Source organism: Urocitellus parryii, chromosome 1 (genome assembly GCF_045843805.1).
Source record: "Urocitellus parryii isolate mUroPar1 chromosome 1, mUroPar1.hap1, whole genome shotgun sequence".
Taxonomy (NCBI): domain Eukaryota; kingdom Metazoa; phylum Chordata; class Mammalia; order Rodentia; family Sciuridae; genus Urocitellus; species Urocitellus parryii.
Window position 1 is genome coordinate 188,666,370 of NC_135531.1, and position 16,407 is coordinate 188,682,776.

The 16,407-nt window shown below is 48.3% G+C and overlaps 1 protein-coding gene across 2 annotated transcripts in view; it reads left to right on the forward strand.

Annotated features, from left to right (window-relative positions):
• The window catches only part of Myo7b (myosin VIIB), a 66,586-nt gene that overhangs the window by 14,611 nt on the left and 35,568 nt on the right, over positions 1-16,407 (forward strand). For both annotated transcript variants that reach the window (XM_077798248.1, XM_026388918.2), the window contains exons 6-14: positions 1,083-1,225; positions 3,014-3,127; positions 4,524-4,677; positions 7,456-7,532; positions 9,148-9,267; positions 9,540-9,682; positions 12,003-12,213; positions 12,671-12,806; positions 16,179-16,342. In XM_077798248.1, coding sequence (XP_077654374.1) covers positions 1,083-1,225; positions 3,014-3,127; positions 4,524-4,677; positions 7,456-7,532; positions 9,148-9,267; positions 9,540-9,682; positions 12,003-12,213; positions 12,671-12,806; positions 16,179-16,342 — 1,262 coding nt within the window. The remainder of the gene's footprint in view (positions 1-1,082; positions 1,226-3,013; positions 3,128-4,523; positions 4,678-7,455; positions 7,533-9,147; positions 9,268-9,539; positions 9,683-12,002; positions 12,214-12,670; positions 12,807-16,178; positions 16,343-16,407) is intronic.

Below are 16,407 nucleotides of genomic sequence, written 5' to 3' on the forward strand. Positions count from 1 at the left end.
GCCGATGCAGATGTATGTCATCAACCTAAATAACAAGAGAGTCTACAAGGAATACTGAGTCTATCCACCAGTGGCAGGACATGTGGAGACCATACACATGACCAAAGAAGTTAAGGAAAGAGGAAGCTTTTAAAGGCAAAAGAAAGAAGTCCATGTAGTTTGTTTTGAAACAGAAAACATTGGTTACAGGGGCCTATCTTAGGAATGGACACCCATTCTTAGTGGAGACAGTGTCAAGCAGGTGTGCTTGTGCATTCTAACAGCTGTCCTTTTGATTCACGTTGCAAGATGAAGTTAGGAAATCCCTTGGCAAAAGTTCTAGTGACAAATATATATGGTTAGGAGCCCTTCAGGGACTTTTTGTAATAGTTTTCATCATAGGCATGTTCTGGTCGTTCCGATAGCCCTCCCTCCTTGGTCTCCCAGCTTTATTATTTATTTTTTGGTTAGGGTTTGACATGAGTGACTCCATTTTGATTCTAACTTTCACATTATGGAGCAGAACATAAAGCCAAGTATCTTTGTTACTGTGGGACACATCCAAAGAGCTTGCAGTAATAGCTCTATAAAGACACTTTGGATCATGCTACAACCCAAATGCTTCTTGCTCTGACTACCTCATCTGTCCTCTGGCCAGGTCGGCTCATGTCCCTCTCCCTGAAAGCTTGCCCTCTGCATCTACCTTACAGCCTGCACCATCTTTCTGAAATACCAATCTGCTCTCACCCTCCCTCAGAAGACTTCCTGCTTCCTCCAGCACCTGCAGGAGTAATTTCCAAATTCTGAGCCTGGCATTCAGTCTTAATCCCACTGTCTCTGGCCTCTTGCCACTGCTTTTCTCCTGTGTCCTGTGCTTTGCAGGCACACAGGTGCCTTCTGGCCTCCAAGCCCTTCCTGCTCTTCCCCTTCCTCTGCGTGATGGCTGTCTGGGGTAACCCTCCTCCTCCTTCAGTTCTGGACTGGTACCTCCTCAGAGAGGCCTACTCAGACAGCTTCTCTAAAGCCTACTCAGATGACCCCTCTAAATCTTCTAAATTTTCTCTTCTCTACCCTCATCGTGGATGTCACCCACTCACCCTTAGCCTTTGGAAACGCCAAGACCATCCGCAACGACAACTCCAGCCGCTTCGGGAAGTACATAGACATCTACTTCAACGCCAGCGGGGTGATCGAGGGTGCACGCATTGAGCAGTTCCTCCTGGAGAAGTCCCGGGTCTGCCGGCAGGTGAGGCTCTGCCATCACCCCTGCAGCCCCCCAGGAGGGTGACCTTCCTCACTCTCACCACCCCCATTCCTGGGTGGAGGAAGCTTCCCAGACCCCATGGGCCCCTGGAGTATTCCAGCAAAACCAGTGATAGGATTTTCTGTCATTCATTGGAATTTTTGAATTTTTCAACCCTATAATTTCCTTCATTCTTTGGTGCCATGGTGCCTCACCTCACTAAAATTAATTCTGAGGCCGGGCCAGTGCCCAGCTAAGGATGGGGGCATTTTAAGGCATGTTGGGGCTAGCTGGTTGACAGTGTCCAGGAGGCCTCAATGACCAGAAAACGCAGGTTGATGCTATCACCCAGGGCCCTGTGCCCAGAAAGGCTCACACTTGGTTCAATGCTCTGTTGTTGCCATCTTAAATTCTCACTCTTCAGCAAGAGGTCATGTGATTTCATGTTGCAGTGACCCACAAATCACACAGCTGATGCTGAATGGCAGGAATGCCAATGAGTGACACCTACCACACAGAATCAGTGCAGCCTTGTGTGTGTGTGTGTGTGTGTGTGCGCACTCTCATATAATGGCATAACCCCAAATGTCTATGGGTGTGTGTGTGAACATGCACACATTAACACACACACACACACACACACACACACACACACACACACATGAAGTTCCAGCAGGGGAAACACTACCATCAAAAGGTTGAGGGTAGATAGATACCTTGGCACATGGGAAGCTGGAGAAGGAGGTCATTTCCCCTGCTTGTCTCATTTGCTCTTCTCAACAACCACGAGATATGGGGCTCTTTACCTCCATAGTACAGATAAAAAGAAAAAAAAAAGAAACTGAGTTCAGAGATATTATGTAGCTTGCCAGGGTCAAAAAGCTAGCACATGGTAGAGTCTCTCTGACTCCACAGCCTGCCCTTCCCAAAAGCCCCTCCTTCTTCACACAGTGGTTGGTGAATTTGTAGAACTTGTCACCCAAAATAGTACTTTGAGTGAGAAACGTCTAAAGGAAGCTTAAAAACAAGCCCTGTCCATAATAAAAGACTGAGTAAAATATGGCATAGGCTGCAGGTACAGCTTACTGATAGAGCATGTACTTAGCATGTGCAAGGTCTTGGGTCCCATCTCCAGCACCAAAACAATGAAATGAAATTAAAAATATGGCAGATACATTCTATGTGGGCAGAATTGCAAAGGACAGGGAGGGTTGTGTGTATTGATGTGGAAGGATCACCAAGAGACAGATTAAAAGGAAGTTGAAGAACAATAAATATATATTTATAAAAAGTAAAAGAACTACTTATAGATATAAGTAAATGCATGTAATATCTAGAAGGAACACAGACTCTCAAGGGCTTCTGAGGAGGGAAAGGAAGGGATTTCAAGCTGGAGGAAGCAGAATGGAAATTCTCAACTCATAACACTATATACTTCATATGGATTAAATATTTATAAGGCGTGCATTTATAAATAGTGTTTAAAGAAATACAAGGCCCAAACAAGCTGTGGCTGTCAGGTGGGTCACAAAAGTGATTGCAAAGTGTGTGGGATGTTGGGCACAGCTGGCTTCGGGGCCACAGAGACGCAGTCAAGAAGCAGAAAGCTCTGGGCAGGGGATGAATGGGCTCTGGAGGCCCAGGACAAAGATGGCAGCCAGGCCAGGCCAGCCTTTGGATCAGTGGCAGAGCCACACCTGGCTGGGAGACCTTGGAATTGAAGCTGGGACAGTGGGAAGGCTGGTGGTCTCGGGGGACTTGCTGACATGTCTTTTGGGGACACCTTCTCAGGCTGCAGAGGAGCGGAACTACCACATCTTCTACTGCATGCTCATGGGGATGAGTGCGGAGGAGAAGAAGCTGCTGGGCCTGGGGATGCCCTCTGAGTACCACTACCTGACCATGGTGAGCCCATCCGCCAATCCCACTCCTCAGTGCAATCAGAGAGAAGGGTCAGGGTCTGCTCAACCCTTGAATTTCTATAGCTACAGAAATCCCCCAACTCCAGCTGGGCCTCCGAGGCAGGGCTGATGGTCCTCCTTACCCTTACCTGCCCTCGCTCCTTCTGTGTCTGGAATCCACTTTTTGACTGCCAGAGACCTGCTCTTGACAACATGCCTCCTCCTACCCTTCTGTCAGCTTTACCTCGGGGGTCCCTAGCTGATCCTGTGGCCTTTCCCCACAAACCTCACCTTCATTTGGTCCCTGCAGACCAAAAGACTCCCAGTACAGTGAATTCTGGAGAGTCAACCACATGCCTCCTGCTCCCATCCTGGTAGGCGCCCCCAGAACATCAGCCCCCAGAAAGTAGGTGCCTTGCTCACCACTGTGTCCCTGCCCCCTGGGATAGCACTGCACAAGCAGCCACATGCTCACATGGGTTAACAAGAGAGTGGACGCACTCCACCCCTTGGATCTCTCTTCTGCATGACCCACTCTCCTGTGGTCACTGCCTCAAAGCCTTCATCAGCCCTTGCCTGGACCATGGCAGTATTTTCCCCACCCCCACCCCCATGAGCAGTCTTGATCTCCCATTTGTCATCTACCTGTGGCCAAAGGAATCCTCCTATGGTGCAAATTTGATCTCTGACGACAATGATTTGGTAGAAGCCACGTTCCTTGACATGGTTTCTAGGTCCCTTCAGGATCTGACCCTATGCCCACTCTCCCCTCTCAACTCTCGGCCCTGCCTCTTGGCAGTCCCTGCCACTGCCTGCCACTTGGCAGCCTTGCTCCTGCCATCTCCACCCTGGGCTGTTTGGAAGATCAGAACCTTAATAAGCTCAGGCTCCTCCTCCTGCACACCCTTCCCCACCTCTCAATGGGGGTGGCCCTGGTTCCTTTGGTCCCAGCACCTGCCTAGATGCACAGCACCTGAAGTGGGACTGGAGCTCACTATTTCTGAATTCCCGGCAAGTACCACAGGGTCTGGAGTATGGTGAGCCTTGGGAAGTGTCTGTTAAAGGGATGAGCCCACAGTATTGCACAGAGACAGACAAACCAAGGCTGAGCATGGACGGATGACAAATAGGGAGCAGGGAACACCTGGCCCTAGGTCACACTGTGGCCAAGTGCCAGCACTTGTGGCAAGGCAGGCATGCTGTACCCATGCCTCTGGGAATACTTTCCTGTATTTCTGAGCTTATGCCTAGATATGACCCTTTAGGATCCTCCCACAGCCAATGAAGTATGACTTCTGTGGCCTTTGGCTGAGTCTCTGGGATGTCAGGCCTTGCTGGCCTCTGGATGGAGGAATTGGGACATGGGGCAGCCCCATTAGCTGAGATGTCCTGTTTTGCAGGGAAATTGCACCTCCTATGAGGGGCTCAATGATGCCAAGGACTATGCCCACGTTCGCTCAGCCATGAAGATCCTTCTGTTCTCCGACTCTGAGAACTGGGACATCAGCAAGCTGTTGGCAGCCATTCTCCACTTGGGGAATGTGGAGTTTATGGGTAAGGCCGTTTCTACCCCAGTTGCATCCCCAGGGAGGAGGAGTGGGGTGACTTGGGACAGTAAGAGGAAGAAGTCGCTGGGGATTTGTACCAGAGGGGCCCACAAGTCACAGGGTCCAACCCAGTCCTGAAAAAATACACACAGAAAATGTAGCTGCGGTTTTGAATGTCTCCTAGGAGAAGACATCAAAGCTTAGGAAACCCCAAAAGTAGAGACTCTGGTCAGTTACCCCCCCCCCAGTTTTAGCTGGAACTCCAAAGGACTCACGTTCAGGGTGAAGATGAAACAATGTAGAGAAATCTACACACAAAATTGCAAGCTAGTTCATAAGCATCAAGATGGTCTAGGGGGGCTGGGGATGTGGCTCAGTGGTAGAATGCTTACCTAGTATGTGTGAGACACTGGGTTCAATTCTCAGCAGCACATATAAATAAATAAAATATAGGTCCACCAACAACTAAAAAAATTATATATATATATATATATATATATAAAGATGGTCTTGGAATTTAGGTATCCTGACCTGTTAGTACTCCCAAGCACCTAACCCCAAAGTTACTGACAATCCTCTCTGGAGGAAAATAACAGCAACATAGATTACTAATGATTCCTTCTAATAATATTTCAAATACAACATGCAGCATGTGCCCAGAAATAGGAACAAGAAAACAGGTACCATGAGCAAGTGCCGGCAGAAACAACAAGCAACAAAGATTTCAGATATTGGAATAATTGAACAACAGAAAGAGATCTACTCTGCTTGCTGTGTTCAAGAAAAGAAAAATCTGAGTAGGAAAATTTACACAGGGAACTGGACACTCTAGAAAATGACATCACATATTTTAAAAGGAGCCACACAGAAATTCTAACATTAAAAAACAACACACCAGGCACAATGGCACATGCATGTAAACCCAGCGATTCAGGAGACTGAAGCAGGAAGATTGCAAGTTTGAGGCCAGCCTCAGCAATTTAGCAAGCATCTCAGCATCTCAGCGAGACCTGTCTCAGAAATAAAAAAGGCCATGAGTGATGGCACACACCTGTCATCCCAGTGGCTCGGGAGGCTGAGGCAGGAGGATCACGAGTTCAAAGCCAGCCTGGGCAAAAGTGATGTGCTAAGCAATTTGCTGAGACCCTGTCTCTAAATAAAATACAAAATAAGGCTGGAGATGTGGCTCAGTGGGCAATAGCCCCTGAGTTAAATCCTGGGTTACTCCCCCAAATTAAATAGATAGATAGATAGACAGATAGATAGATAGATAAATGGGCTGGGCATATAGCTCAGGGGTCAAGTGTCCCTGGGTTCCATCCTCAGTACCAAAATCAGCAACATCAAAATTAAGAACTTAGTGGATAGATTTAGCAGCTGGAGGAATGTGTGAGTTAAAAGAAAAGTCAGAAGAAACTGTAACTATAAGGCATGGAAAGGCAGAAAGATGGAAAGGTAGGAAGCGTAGAGGACAAAGTGAGAAGATGTAGCAAACCTTTCGCTGGAATCCTAATGAGAAAGAGAGCTATATTTGAAGGGGTTGTGACTGGTTCTAGAACTAACCAAAGACATCAATTCACAGAGCAGTGGGGGAAAGGACAGGCTTGGGGGGAAACTGTTTCAGAGCAGTGGTGTCCTCACGGAAAAACTGAGCTGGGGCCACAACCTCATATCATACCAGAAAGCCGATGGCAGGCCAGTGGTAGTTAGGGTGGGCTGTCATCTATCAACTCCACTGGGCATTTCTGCCAGGGAAGTGCCTGCTGACCAGAAGTGGGCATTAGGAGGTGGAAGAGTGTCAGAAACATGATGTTATGAAAATAAACAGAAAACAGGCACTGAGATCACGCCTAGACAGACACTCAACACAGGCAAAACAAGGGACCCCGCGTAGGAAATGAGAAGAAGCAAGGAAGAGATTTCCATGAAAGTTAGGCAAGTATTACTCCAGGGGAGAAGAATATCACTTTACAAGGAGAAGACGCGTAGAAGATGGGAGGAGGGTCCGCATTTGGCTTTAGTTCTTTTACAGCATGAACCTTGCAACAACATAACTTTTTTGTTTGATGCACTTTTATCTGTACGTTTTATTTAACAAATTTTTTAATTTAAAAAGTAACAATAGACATATATATTCATCAACAGAAAAGAGAGTACAACAATAGATACTGTATCTACCTTTTGTCCTATCTTACTGACTCAATCTTTTTTTTTTAATAAATATGTTTTTTAACCCTTAAAAAAAAGGATAAATAAACAGCATCCCCACCCCAGCTTGGCAGGAGGATAGTGGCTCAGAGAGAAAGAACTTGAAGTAGACAGGTGGTCAGGAGACTGTTGTTTACAGTCAGTGCTCCATTAATGCTTGCTTTATTAGATTGAATGAACAAAATGAATGCCCAGGTGTCTAGGGACAATAGAGTGGATTGAAGGTAGCTGGTGGCTCATTCTCCTGTAACAGATCCCAGTCAGGCCCTGCCTGTGCCCGTGCCAACTGGGTATCCCAACTTAGTCCAAAAAAACCCCAAGATTCTTCAAACTTCCCTTTCACCCAGAACCCTGATCTCATCAGACAAAAGGAACTACGGTTCCCTACATTCATTCGCAGCTAAGGTGCTAATGACAGGTGGTCACCAAGTACATTCACTCCCTTCATGAGAGGGCCCTGAGAAAGGCAGTGGCCCACCCCCAGGGACAGTTGCTGCAAGGTACAGATTTGGGGCTGCCCTCTGTCCCACCACTTTCCCACCCCAGGGTTGCTGCCTCTCTCTCTCTCTCTCTCTAGCTGCGGTCTTCGAGAACCTGGACTCCTCTGATGTGATGGAGACACCCGCCTTTCCCATCATGATGAACTTGCTGGAGGTAGTAGGCTGCTGTGTTTGCTACTTTCCATTTTTGAGACAGACTGGGGGACTTGGGCTCATAGACCCCTGATGCCTGATTCTCATAACCCCTACCTCCCTTCCCTCTCCCAGGCTCTGAGCTCTATCTCTGTGTCCTTTTGCACACTGGGACACCTGAGGGTGGGCATCAGGGAGGGGACCATTTGGGCCAATCAGTAGCCAAGCAGTGAAATGACCAGTGTAGCCTTAATTTGCACTTTTTCCTGTGTCCAGTGTCCCCTCCTGCCCTCCAGTGGCCCCGCCATGCAACATCCTCACTCCATGCCACATTCATCCCCAACTCCTCACTCAAGCACCCAATCCCACACCCCTCAGAATGTCTCTGTTCTATGCCCTGTCCCCCAAGACTTCTCCAGGAGTTGTGCTGTTCTGGGAAAGTGGCTTGTGCCAATGAGTCATGTGACTCATACCAGTAGCCCTTCACATTATTCCAGGGACCAAAAGGAGCCTTGACCCAGAGGAAAGGTGGCAGGTTCTGGATGGGGATGTATTTTTGTACTGGATGTATGTTTGAACTCTCCATATCACACGCCATGGACTGTTCTGTGAGAAATTAATACGATTAGAGGGGATGGGGGAAAGCGTTCATATTAATCACCTTTATTTGGCTTAAGGATATTAGTCCATTTTTGGTTCCTGTAGCAGAATACCTGAGACTGGGTAATTTATGAAGAATCATGTTAATTGATCTCTCTCTCTCTTAATTATGTTAATTAAGTTCTGGAGGGGCTGGGGATGTGGCTCAAGCAGTAGCACGCTCCCCTGGCATGGGTGCAGCCCGGGATCGATCCTCAGCACCACATACAAAGAAAGATGTTGTCTCTGCCGAAAACTAAAATGTAAATAAAATATTTTTTTAAAAAACAGTTCTGGAGGCTGGGATAAGAGCAGTACCAGCATCTGCTTGGGTCTGACAAGGGCCACCTGCTACATATGTACTGGTGGCCTCAGATGGCAAGACAGAGCAACTGTGCCAGAGAGAGCTTGATTTTATAACAAAGCCATTCCCTAGGTAACCCAGTCATCTATTAATCCACAGATTGATTAATCCATTTATGAGGCAGCAGCCTCAGGATCCATTTGGTTCCCTAGTTCCCACCTCTAACTACTATTAACATATGAATTGGGGGATTAAGTTCCCAGCACCTGAACTTTCAGAGGCCACATTCAAACCACAGCAGGCACATGGGAGCTTTGAGTTTTGCCTGCTCAGTGTTCCCTGCGTGGTGCATCCAGACTCCCCTTGCTTTTTAGGTCTGGGTGTCTGAAGCCTGGCCTCAGAGCCCTTCCCATAGCAGGCCCTTTCCCAGAGGTCCTTTTACCAAACCCCAGGAGACCAGCATGCTCAGGTCCTATCCAATCTCTTTCCTTAGCTGTCTGCACTCCAGCACTCCCAGGACCCTGGCTGTGACCCCAGTCTGGCCTGACCCTGGTCACAGGCATTGCCTCCCCTCAGGCCCTGGTCATGGAGTGTTCAGTCACAAGAGGGAACAAGACACATAAGGAGCAGGTGGGAGTCTGGGTCCAGGCCCTGCTGCTCCACAGGTGCAATGCAGCTGTACCTGCTTCCCCAGGTGCAGTACCAGGCGCTCCGGGACTGTCTGATCAAGCACACCATTCTTATCCGTGGGGAATATGTCACCAGGCCCCTGAACATCGCCCAGGCTGCAGACCGGAGGGATGCCTTTGTCAAGGTACAGAGATGTGGGAACAGGGCTTGCCTCTGGCCCTATTGGTGAAAAACAAGAAAGAACAGAGACTGATGAACAGGTCCCAATTCTGCCAATCACCCACCTAGGAATGTACCATGGGCTTCCCAGCCTCTCTGGGCTTGGTTTCTTGGGGTAACCTCCCTCAGTAGTTCTGTGACATCCAATCTTCATGCAGTCTTTTTGGGTGAACTTGGAGAAGGGTTAGCCTCCCTCTGTGCCTTGAAGCACAGAGGCTTCACCCCATGTCTCCTCAGGGCATCTATGGACACCTCTTCCTGTGGATTGTCAAGAAGATCAACGCTGCAATCTTCCCGCCACCTGCCCAGGACCCCAAAAACGTGCGGAGGGCTATTGGCCTCCTGGACATATTTGGCTTTGAGAATTTCCAGAACAATAGGTATGAAGATCTCAGTCCACCTGTTATCAGAAAACAGAAGAAAAACAGCTTCTCTCTAAGAAAGCCAGAGGCTGCCATCCCCAGCTCCCATCCCACCTAACCCCCTTGCCACCAGGCTCCAAGAAGGGCCTCTCTCTCTCCCCCTCACAATGCCAGGGTGAGCCTGTGAGCAGGCCTGAGTGTTTCTGCAGGAGATGGCCCATGCATAGCCCCCAGAATCCCTAACGTGTCCAGAGAAGGTCACATAGTTAAAAGCCATCCCAGGAAGCCAGACTGAGACCCCAGCATTCGTCCATCCTTCTTGGTGCTTGCTTCATGAACCAGAATGTTTTGTCACATGAGGTCATGGTGACAGTTGAAATCAATAGCAAGCATTGATTCAACTAGAGGCATGTGTGGACCCTCCCTGACTTTTGAGTTGGGGGTTGGGGGAGTGAGGCAGGACACTTCTGACCTGGTATCCCCGCACATCTGGAAGCTAAACATCTATGACCAGGGCAGGTAAGAACATTGTTACTCAACATGACTACAGTGAAGGATGGGGTAAGGTACACAAGGTGGCCGGGGGAGCCAGGCAGAAGAGCCAAACCTGGGCAGGTGATATTCCAGGGCATCATGATGGGCAGGTAATATCACAGAGCATCATCACAGGCAGGAGTTAGTCAAATGCAGGAAACAAGGGCTGTGGGACAAACAGGCAGGAAGTATTCTGGATGCAGACCAGATTATCTGAGCCTGGTTCATTTAAAGGGCTTGGCGGGACAGAGCCCAGGTCACTGGTTCCAAGAAGTTGGGGATGACGTGCTCCTGCCCAAGACCATGTCTGTAAATGGAGCCTCACTTGGGAGGGATTTGGATGCCCCACCTTGAGAACCAGACATGAGCCATTCCAAGTGCAAACACTCTGGGACTTCAGCCTCCCAGCTAAGCGAGGGGACAGGGCAGAGGTTCCACCACTGCAGTCAGGTGAGAGGTGACAGGGCTGGCAAAACGATGCCTAGTGCCATGGAACTTTTAAGGCACAGTAAATTCAAGTGTAAATTGGGTTCTGGCCTCTGGGGAGCGGGGCACAGGTAAACAGATCAAGCACACCAGGGACACCTTGGAGGTGGATGACTGGTTGGTCCTGGGGATCTAGCCATGTATGTGGCGATCCTGCCTTGAAGGATGGTCACTGGTGGCCACTAGCTTGGTTTGTGACACGGCTGCAGTCTCAAGGCCTGGGAAGGAGATGCTGTAAGGACCTGGGTCCCCTGCTCTACTCCATCATGCTTTCTATGTGTGCTGGGCATGGGGGACATGGTGGGCCTGTTCCTGCTTACCTGGTGGTTAACAGATGTTGAACAATCAGCCTCAGGCATGACAAGGTCTTATTTAAATAGGTGACCCATTCTGAGTTAAGAGACACCTAAGAGACCCAGAGACAGAGAGGAGGGGGCGCCAAATGTGTGGCGACTCAGTGATAGGAAAGAACCAGGAACATCCAGGGAGCTGTGAAAAGTCCAGGTGGCCAGAGAGTGACCCCAGCAAAGCTGGAATGGTGGTCAAAGCTTTCTACTGTGATCACTGTCTGGATCCTGAAAACATGGGAAGCCGGGAGGATTTGAAGCCAAGGAAGAGCATGATTAGATTTGAGGCCACCACGGGGCTCCAGAGGAGTACTGGAGGTGGCCTGAACTCAGTGGGGACAAAAAGAAATAAACATTTCAGGATGCTGTGTTGCAGCTAGCATGGACCAGGCTTTGGCAATTGGTAGGAATTGGGGAGAGGGCCAGAGTCAAGTGTAACTTCTTGATTTCTGACTTGAGTCAGGGGTGGTAAATGGAGGAGTCATTTCCCAAGGCAGGGAACCAGCAGGTAGAGCATGTTGGAGGATTGGTGGGGTGGAGAATTGCAGGGGACAAGAATATATCTGGTTGATCCAGAGGGTCCCAGCAGAGAGCACTGGATTCTGGAAGCTCATCTCAATACCAAGACCACTTGCCTACTATGAATCTGGAGCATTTTGTGAGTACTTGGCCCCATAAGGAGAGTCTCAGTGAGAAGTTAGGGAGACCTGCAAAGGACCCTGTAGGTGACCCTAGGACTCGATGCTATGCTGGGCCTTCTTGTTTCTCTTTGACTGCCACGGGATGGAGGAGGTGATGGTAATGGAGGCACACAGAAGCAAGAGGTGTGGCAGGGAAGAGCGTGTATCTGTATGCACATGAATGTACATCATAAGTCTGTGGCTGTGTGCAGATGGCTGGTGATCCCAGGGCTCCCTCCATGTATAACCACTGACCCTGCCCCACCCTGGGTGGTGGCATTGCCTCTACAGTTTTGAGCAACTCTGCATCAACTTCGCCAATGAGCACCTGCAGCAGTTCTTTGTGCAGCATGTTTTCACCATGGAGCAGGAGGAGTACCGCTCAGAGAACATCTCCTGGGACTACATCCACTATACCGACAACCGGCCCACCCTGGACCTGCTGGCCCTCAAGCCCATGAGCGTCATCTCCCTCCTAGATGAAGAGAGCCGCCTCCCACAGGTGTGTTTCTGGGCCTTGGGGGCGGAGCCCTGGCTCGTGGGTCTCTTCTTTGAGGTTGGGAAGATCCATTTGAGAGGCCCACCTGTTCCCAGGGTGGCTGAGACCTCTGCCAGGAATAAGTGGACAAGTCTCAGACTAACCAGACCCTCCCTTCCTTGAAGGCCAAGCTCAGGCCCACCTGAAGAAAGCTTTTCCTGGCTGCTAGGGCACCTGGACAATTGCCCAGGGGATAGAACAGGAGGGCTGGTGGTAGGGGGTGGCAGATGCAGCCTCTGCTCCTGGCTGGGCCCTCACTCACTATGACAAGTCACCAACCCCTGGGGATTAATGTTCCATCTATCATTCTGAGCCTACTTTGTCCCATGAGGGAGCTCCTGAGCCCTGCGGGTGGGCCAAGCTGACCACCACACGGCTGGACTCTGGGACCTCAGCTCAGAGAGCATCCGGGTTCTTCCAGGGTACAGATATCACCATGCTGCAAAAACTGAACAGTGTCCATGCCAACAACAAGGCCTTCCTGAAACCCAAGAATATCCACGATGCCCGATTTGGCATTGCTCACTTTGCTGGCGAGGTTTACTACCAGGCCGAAGGTGGGTGACCTCCCCTCACGCACTCTCAGATCTGGAGCAGAGAGATCATAGAAAGGAGACTGAGAGAACGGGTGCTTTCGCCAATCCAGTAATGGAATGGCAGGGTTCGAAGCACGGATTTGCCTAGAGAAAGGAAGAGGAATGGAACCAGGCATTTGGTGACGTTTTGTGTTTTGGTAGTGGCTCTGCTGAGACATAATTCACATACCCTAATTATTCACCCATTGAAAGTGGATATCTCAGTATATTTTAAGTAGATTCCCAGAGTTGTGCAATGATTGCCACAATTTTAGAGCATTTTTATCACTTCCAAAGACAACTCCCCATTAGCTGTCGCTTCTGACACCACCACCCCCACCCCAGGCAACAACTGATTTCTGTCCATACAGATTCACCTACTCTGGACATTTCCCGTAAACAGAATCATATACAGTGTGGCCTTTTGTGGCCGATTTCTTTCACTTGCCAACATGTTTTCAAAGTTCATCTATGTTGTCACTTGTATCAGTACTTCATTTTCTTTTTATTCCAGCATAACACTCTGTTGTATGAACATACTCTATTCCTGTTTGTCTCTTCATCTGTTAATGAATATTTGAATCGTTTCTACTTTTTGGCTTTTCTACATAATGTAGCTGTGACTATCCATGTCCAAGTTTTTGTGTGGATGTATGTTTTCATTTCTCCTAGGTATATACTCAGCAGTGGAACTGATGGGACATATGGTAACTCTCTGTTAATTTTTTTTTTAATTTTGCTTTTAGTTGTTGAAGGACCTTTATTTTATTCATTTATTTATATGCAGTGCTGAGAATTGAACCCAGTGTCTCACACATGCAGGGCAATGCTCTACCACTGAGCCACAACCCCAGCCCTCTGTTAGATTTTTTGAGGACCTGTCAAACTCTCTTCCAAAGTGATTATGCTACTTTATACCAGCAACAGATGAGGATTCCAACTTTTTTGCATCCTCGCCAACACGTGTTGTTATCTTTTTTATTTTAGCTATCCCGGGGGGTTGAAGTGGTATCTCAGTGTGATTTTTTTTTTAATTTACCATCTTGACCATTTTTTAAAAATATCTTTATTTTTACTTTTATGTGGTGCTGAGAATCAAACCCAGTGCCTCACGAATGCCAGGCAAGCGTGTTACCACTTGAGCCACATCCCCAGCCCCTCAGTGTGATTTTGACTTGAATTTCCCTGATGGGTAATGATGTTGTGCAGCTTTTCATGCATTTGTTGGCTATTTGTATATCTTCTTGGGAGAAATGTTTATCCAAATTCATTGCTCATGTTTCAGTTGGATTCTTTGTCTTTTTACTACTGAATTGCAACAGGATTTGTTTGTTTTTATACTTGGGATTGAACCCAGAGGCACTTTACCACTGCGCTATATCCCCAGCCATTTTTACTTTTTATTTTGAGAAGAGTCTCACTAAGTTCCTTACAGCCTCATTAAATTACTGAGGTTGGCCTCAAACTTATAATCTTCTTACCTCAGACTCCTGAGTTGCTTGGATTATAGGTATAAGCCATCACACCTGGCAAGAGTTCTCTTTAAAAAAAAAAAAAATATTTATTTTTTAGTTGGACACAATACCTTTAGTTTTAAGTGGTGCTGAGGATCGAACCCAGGGCTTCACGTGTGCTAGGCGAGTGCTCTACCACTGAGCCACAATCCCAACCCCATGGAAGATTTCTTTATGTATCACAGATACATGTACCTTATCAGATATATGATTTGTAAATATTTTTTTGTTCTTCACATAAGTCTTTTCATTTTCTTGATGGGGTCCTTTAGAGTGCGAAATTTCTCATTTTAAAAGTCCAAATTGTCTGTTTTCTTTTCGTTGCTGTGTCATGTCTAAGAGCTCACTGTCAGACCCAAGATCATGAATATTTACCCTTACCTATTTTTGTAAGTGGTTTTCAGTTTTAGTTTTAGGGTCTCTGATCTATTTTGAGTTAACTTGTCACACATTGAGGTGGGGTGAGCAGTGGTTTTGAGCTGAGAAGAAGAGACTCGAGGTGGTCAACTGATCAGTGTGTTTAGAAAAATGAGAAAGGTGGCCACTGAGCAGCTGGGGTCAGGAAAGCAGAGTTATTGGAGTGTCACTCTGCTGCATGTGTGGAGAAATGGGAAGGTGCTCTGGTCTGTTTAACTGGAGATACAGTTCCAGATATTTGTCTATTTTTCCATTGGAGAGACACAGTGACAGGAAGAGCAGGTATTTTACATAGAAGAGTGAGGTGCAGGGAGCTCAGGGGAGTGTTTCTGATAGAGGAAATGGGAAGGTGGGGTGGCCCCTTCCTGATTCCCTCCAGAACCTGGCTTTGGGCTCCAGAAAGGTCTCAGAACACCTCCTTTCAAGATGGCCTGAAGCTGCCGTTGAGCCTTTCAGTGAATGCTCCTTCCTGTCACTCCCAGATCTGCAAGGACCCTTGTGCCACCCTGCCCCAGCACCTGGTATAGCCCCCTGCCAAGTGCTGTTCCCAGGGGGCACCTGCAGGCAGAGGAGGGGAAATGGGCTCCCTTCCTGTCTCCCACTCTGGGTTCAGCCTCCCCAGAAGCAGTTCGTCTTCAGCACTCCCTTGGAGAGTCCCTACTTCAGGGCACAGCCACTCTTACCTGTGGCTGGAGGGCAGAGGCAGGGTCTTCTCACCCTGGGCTCCATGCTTGTCTTGGTCAGCTAGGGCTTCAGAAACAAATACCACAGGCAGGTGGCTCAAACAACGGGAGTTAATTTCCAGACAGATCTGGAAACTAGAAGTCTCATATCAAGGTGTGAACAGGGTTGACTTCTCCTGAGGCCTCTCTCCTTGGCTTGTCGATGGCTGTTTTCTTCCTGCGTCTTCACACTGTCTTCTCTCTCTCTCTGCATGTCTGAATCTCCTCTTCTTATGATGACACTAGACATACTGGATATTGGGCCCACCATGATGATCTTATTTTTTATTTGAATCTCCTCCTTAAGGCCCTATTTCCAAATCCAGGAGATCCATGCACATTCTAACATCCTGGGGGTTAAGACCTCAACTTTTGAATTTGGGATGACACAATTCCGTCTATAACACTCTGCCCCTCTCTCATTTTGGGAGGCTCAGCATTCAGGTTGGACCCCAAAGGCAGACTTGTATTGGCTTAGATGACAGGGTGGGGGTGAGTTGGAGTAGGGACGGGAGCCTGGATTGTTGAGAGTTTGGAGTACACAAGTGACTTGGAACTGGGTAGAGATGGTGGGGACCATGCAGGATTTCAGTGAGGTCATTGGGGATGGGGGTGGTGTCCCTCTGAGCATGTTCACCTTCCCTGTGGGGTGCAGGAGATGGCTGAACAGGTCTGGTGAATGGGCCCTGTTGTCCCCACAGGCTTCCTGGAGAAGAACCGAGATATGCTGAGTGCAGATATCCTTACCCTGGTTTACTCCTCCAAAAACAAGTTCCTGAGAGAGATATTCAATCTGGAGTCTGCAGAAACCAAGCTGGGCCACGGCACCATCCGTCAGGCAAAGACTAGGAATCAGTTCTTCAAGGTGGGTTTCCAGCACCTCCCAGGCCTCCTGGGTCTCTTTCCTCAAGGGCCAGAAAGATGTGCACA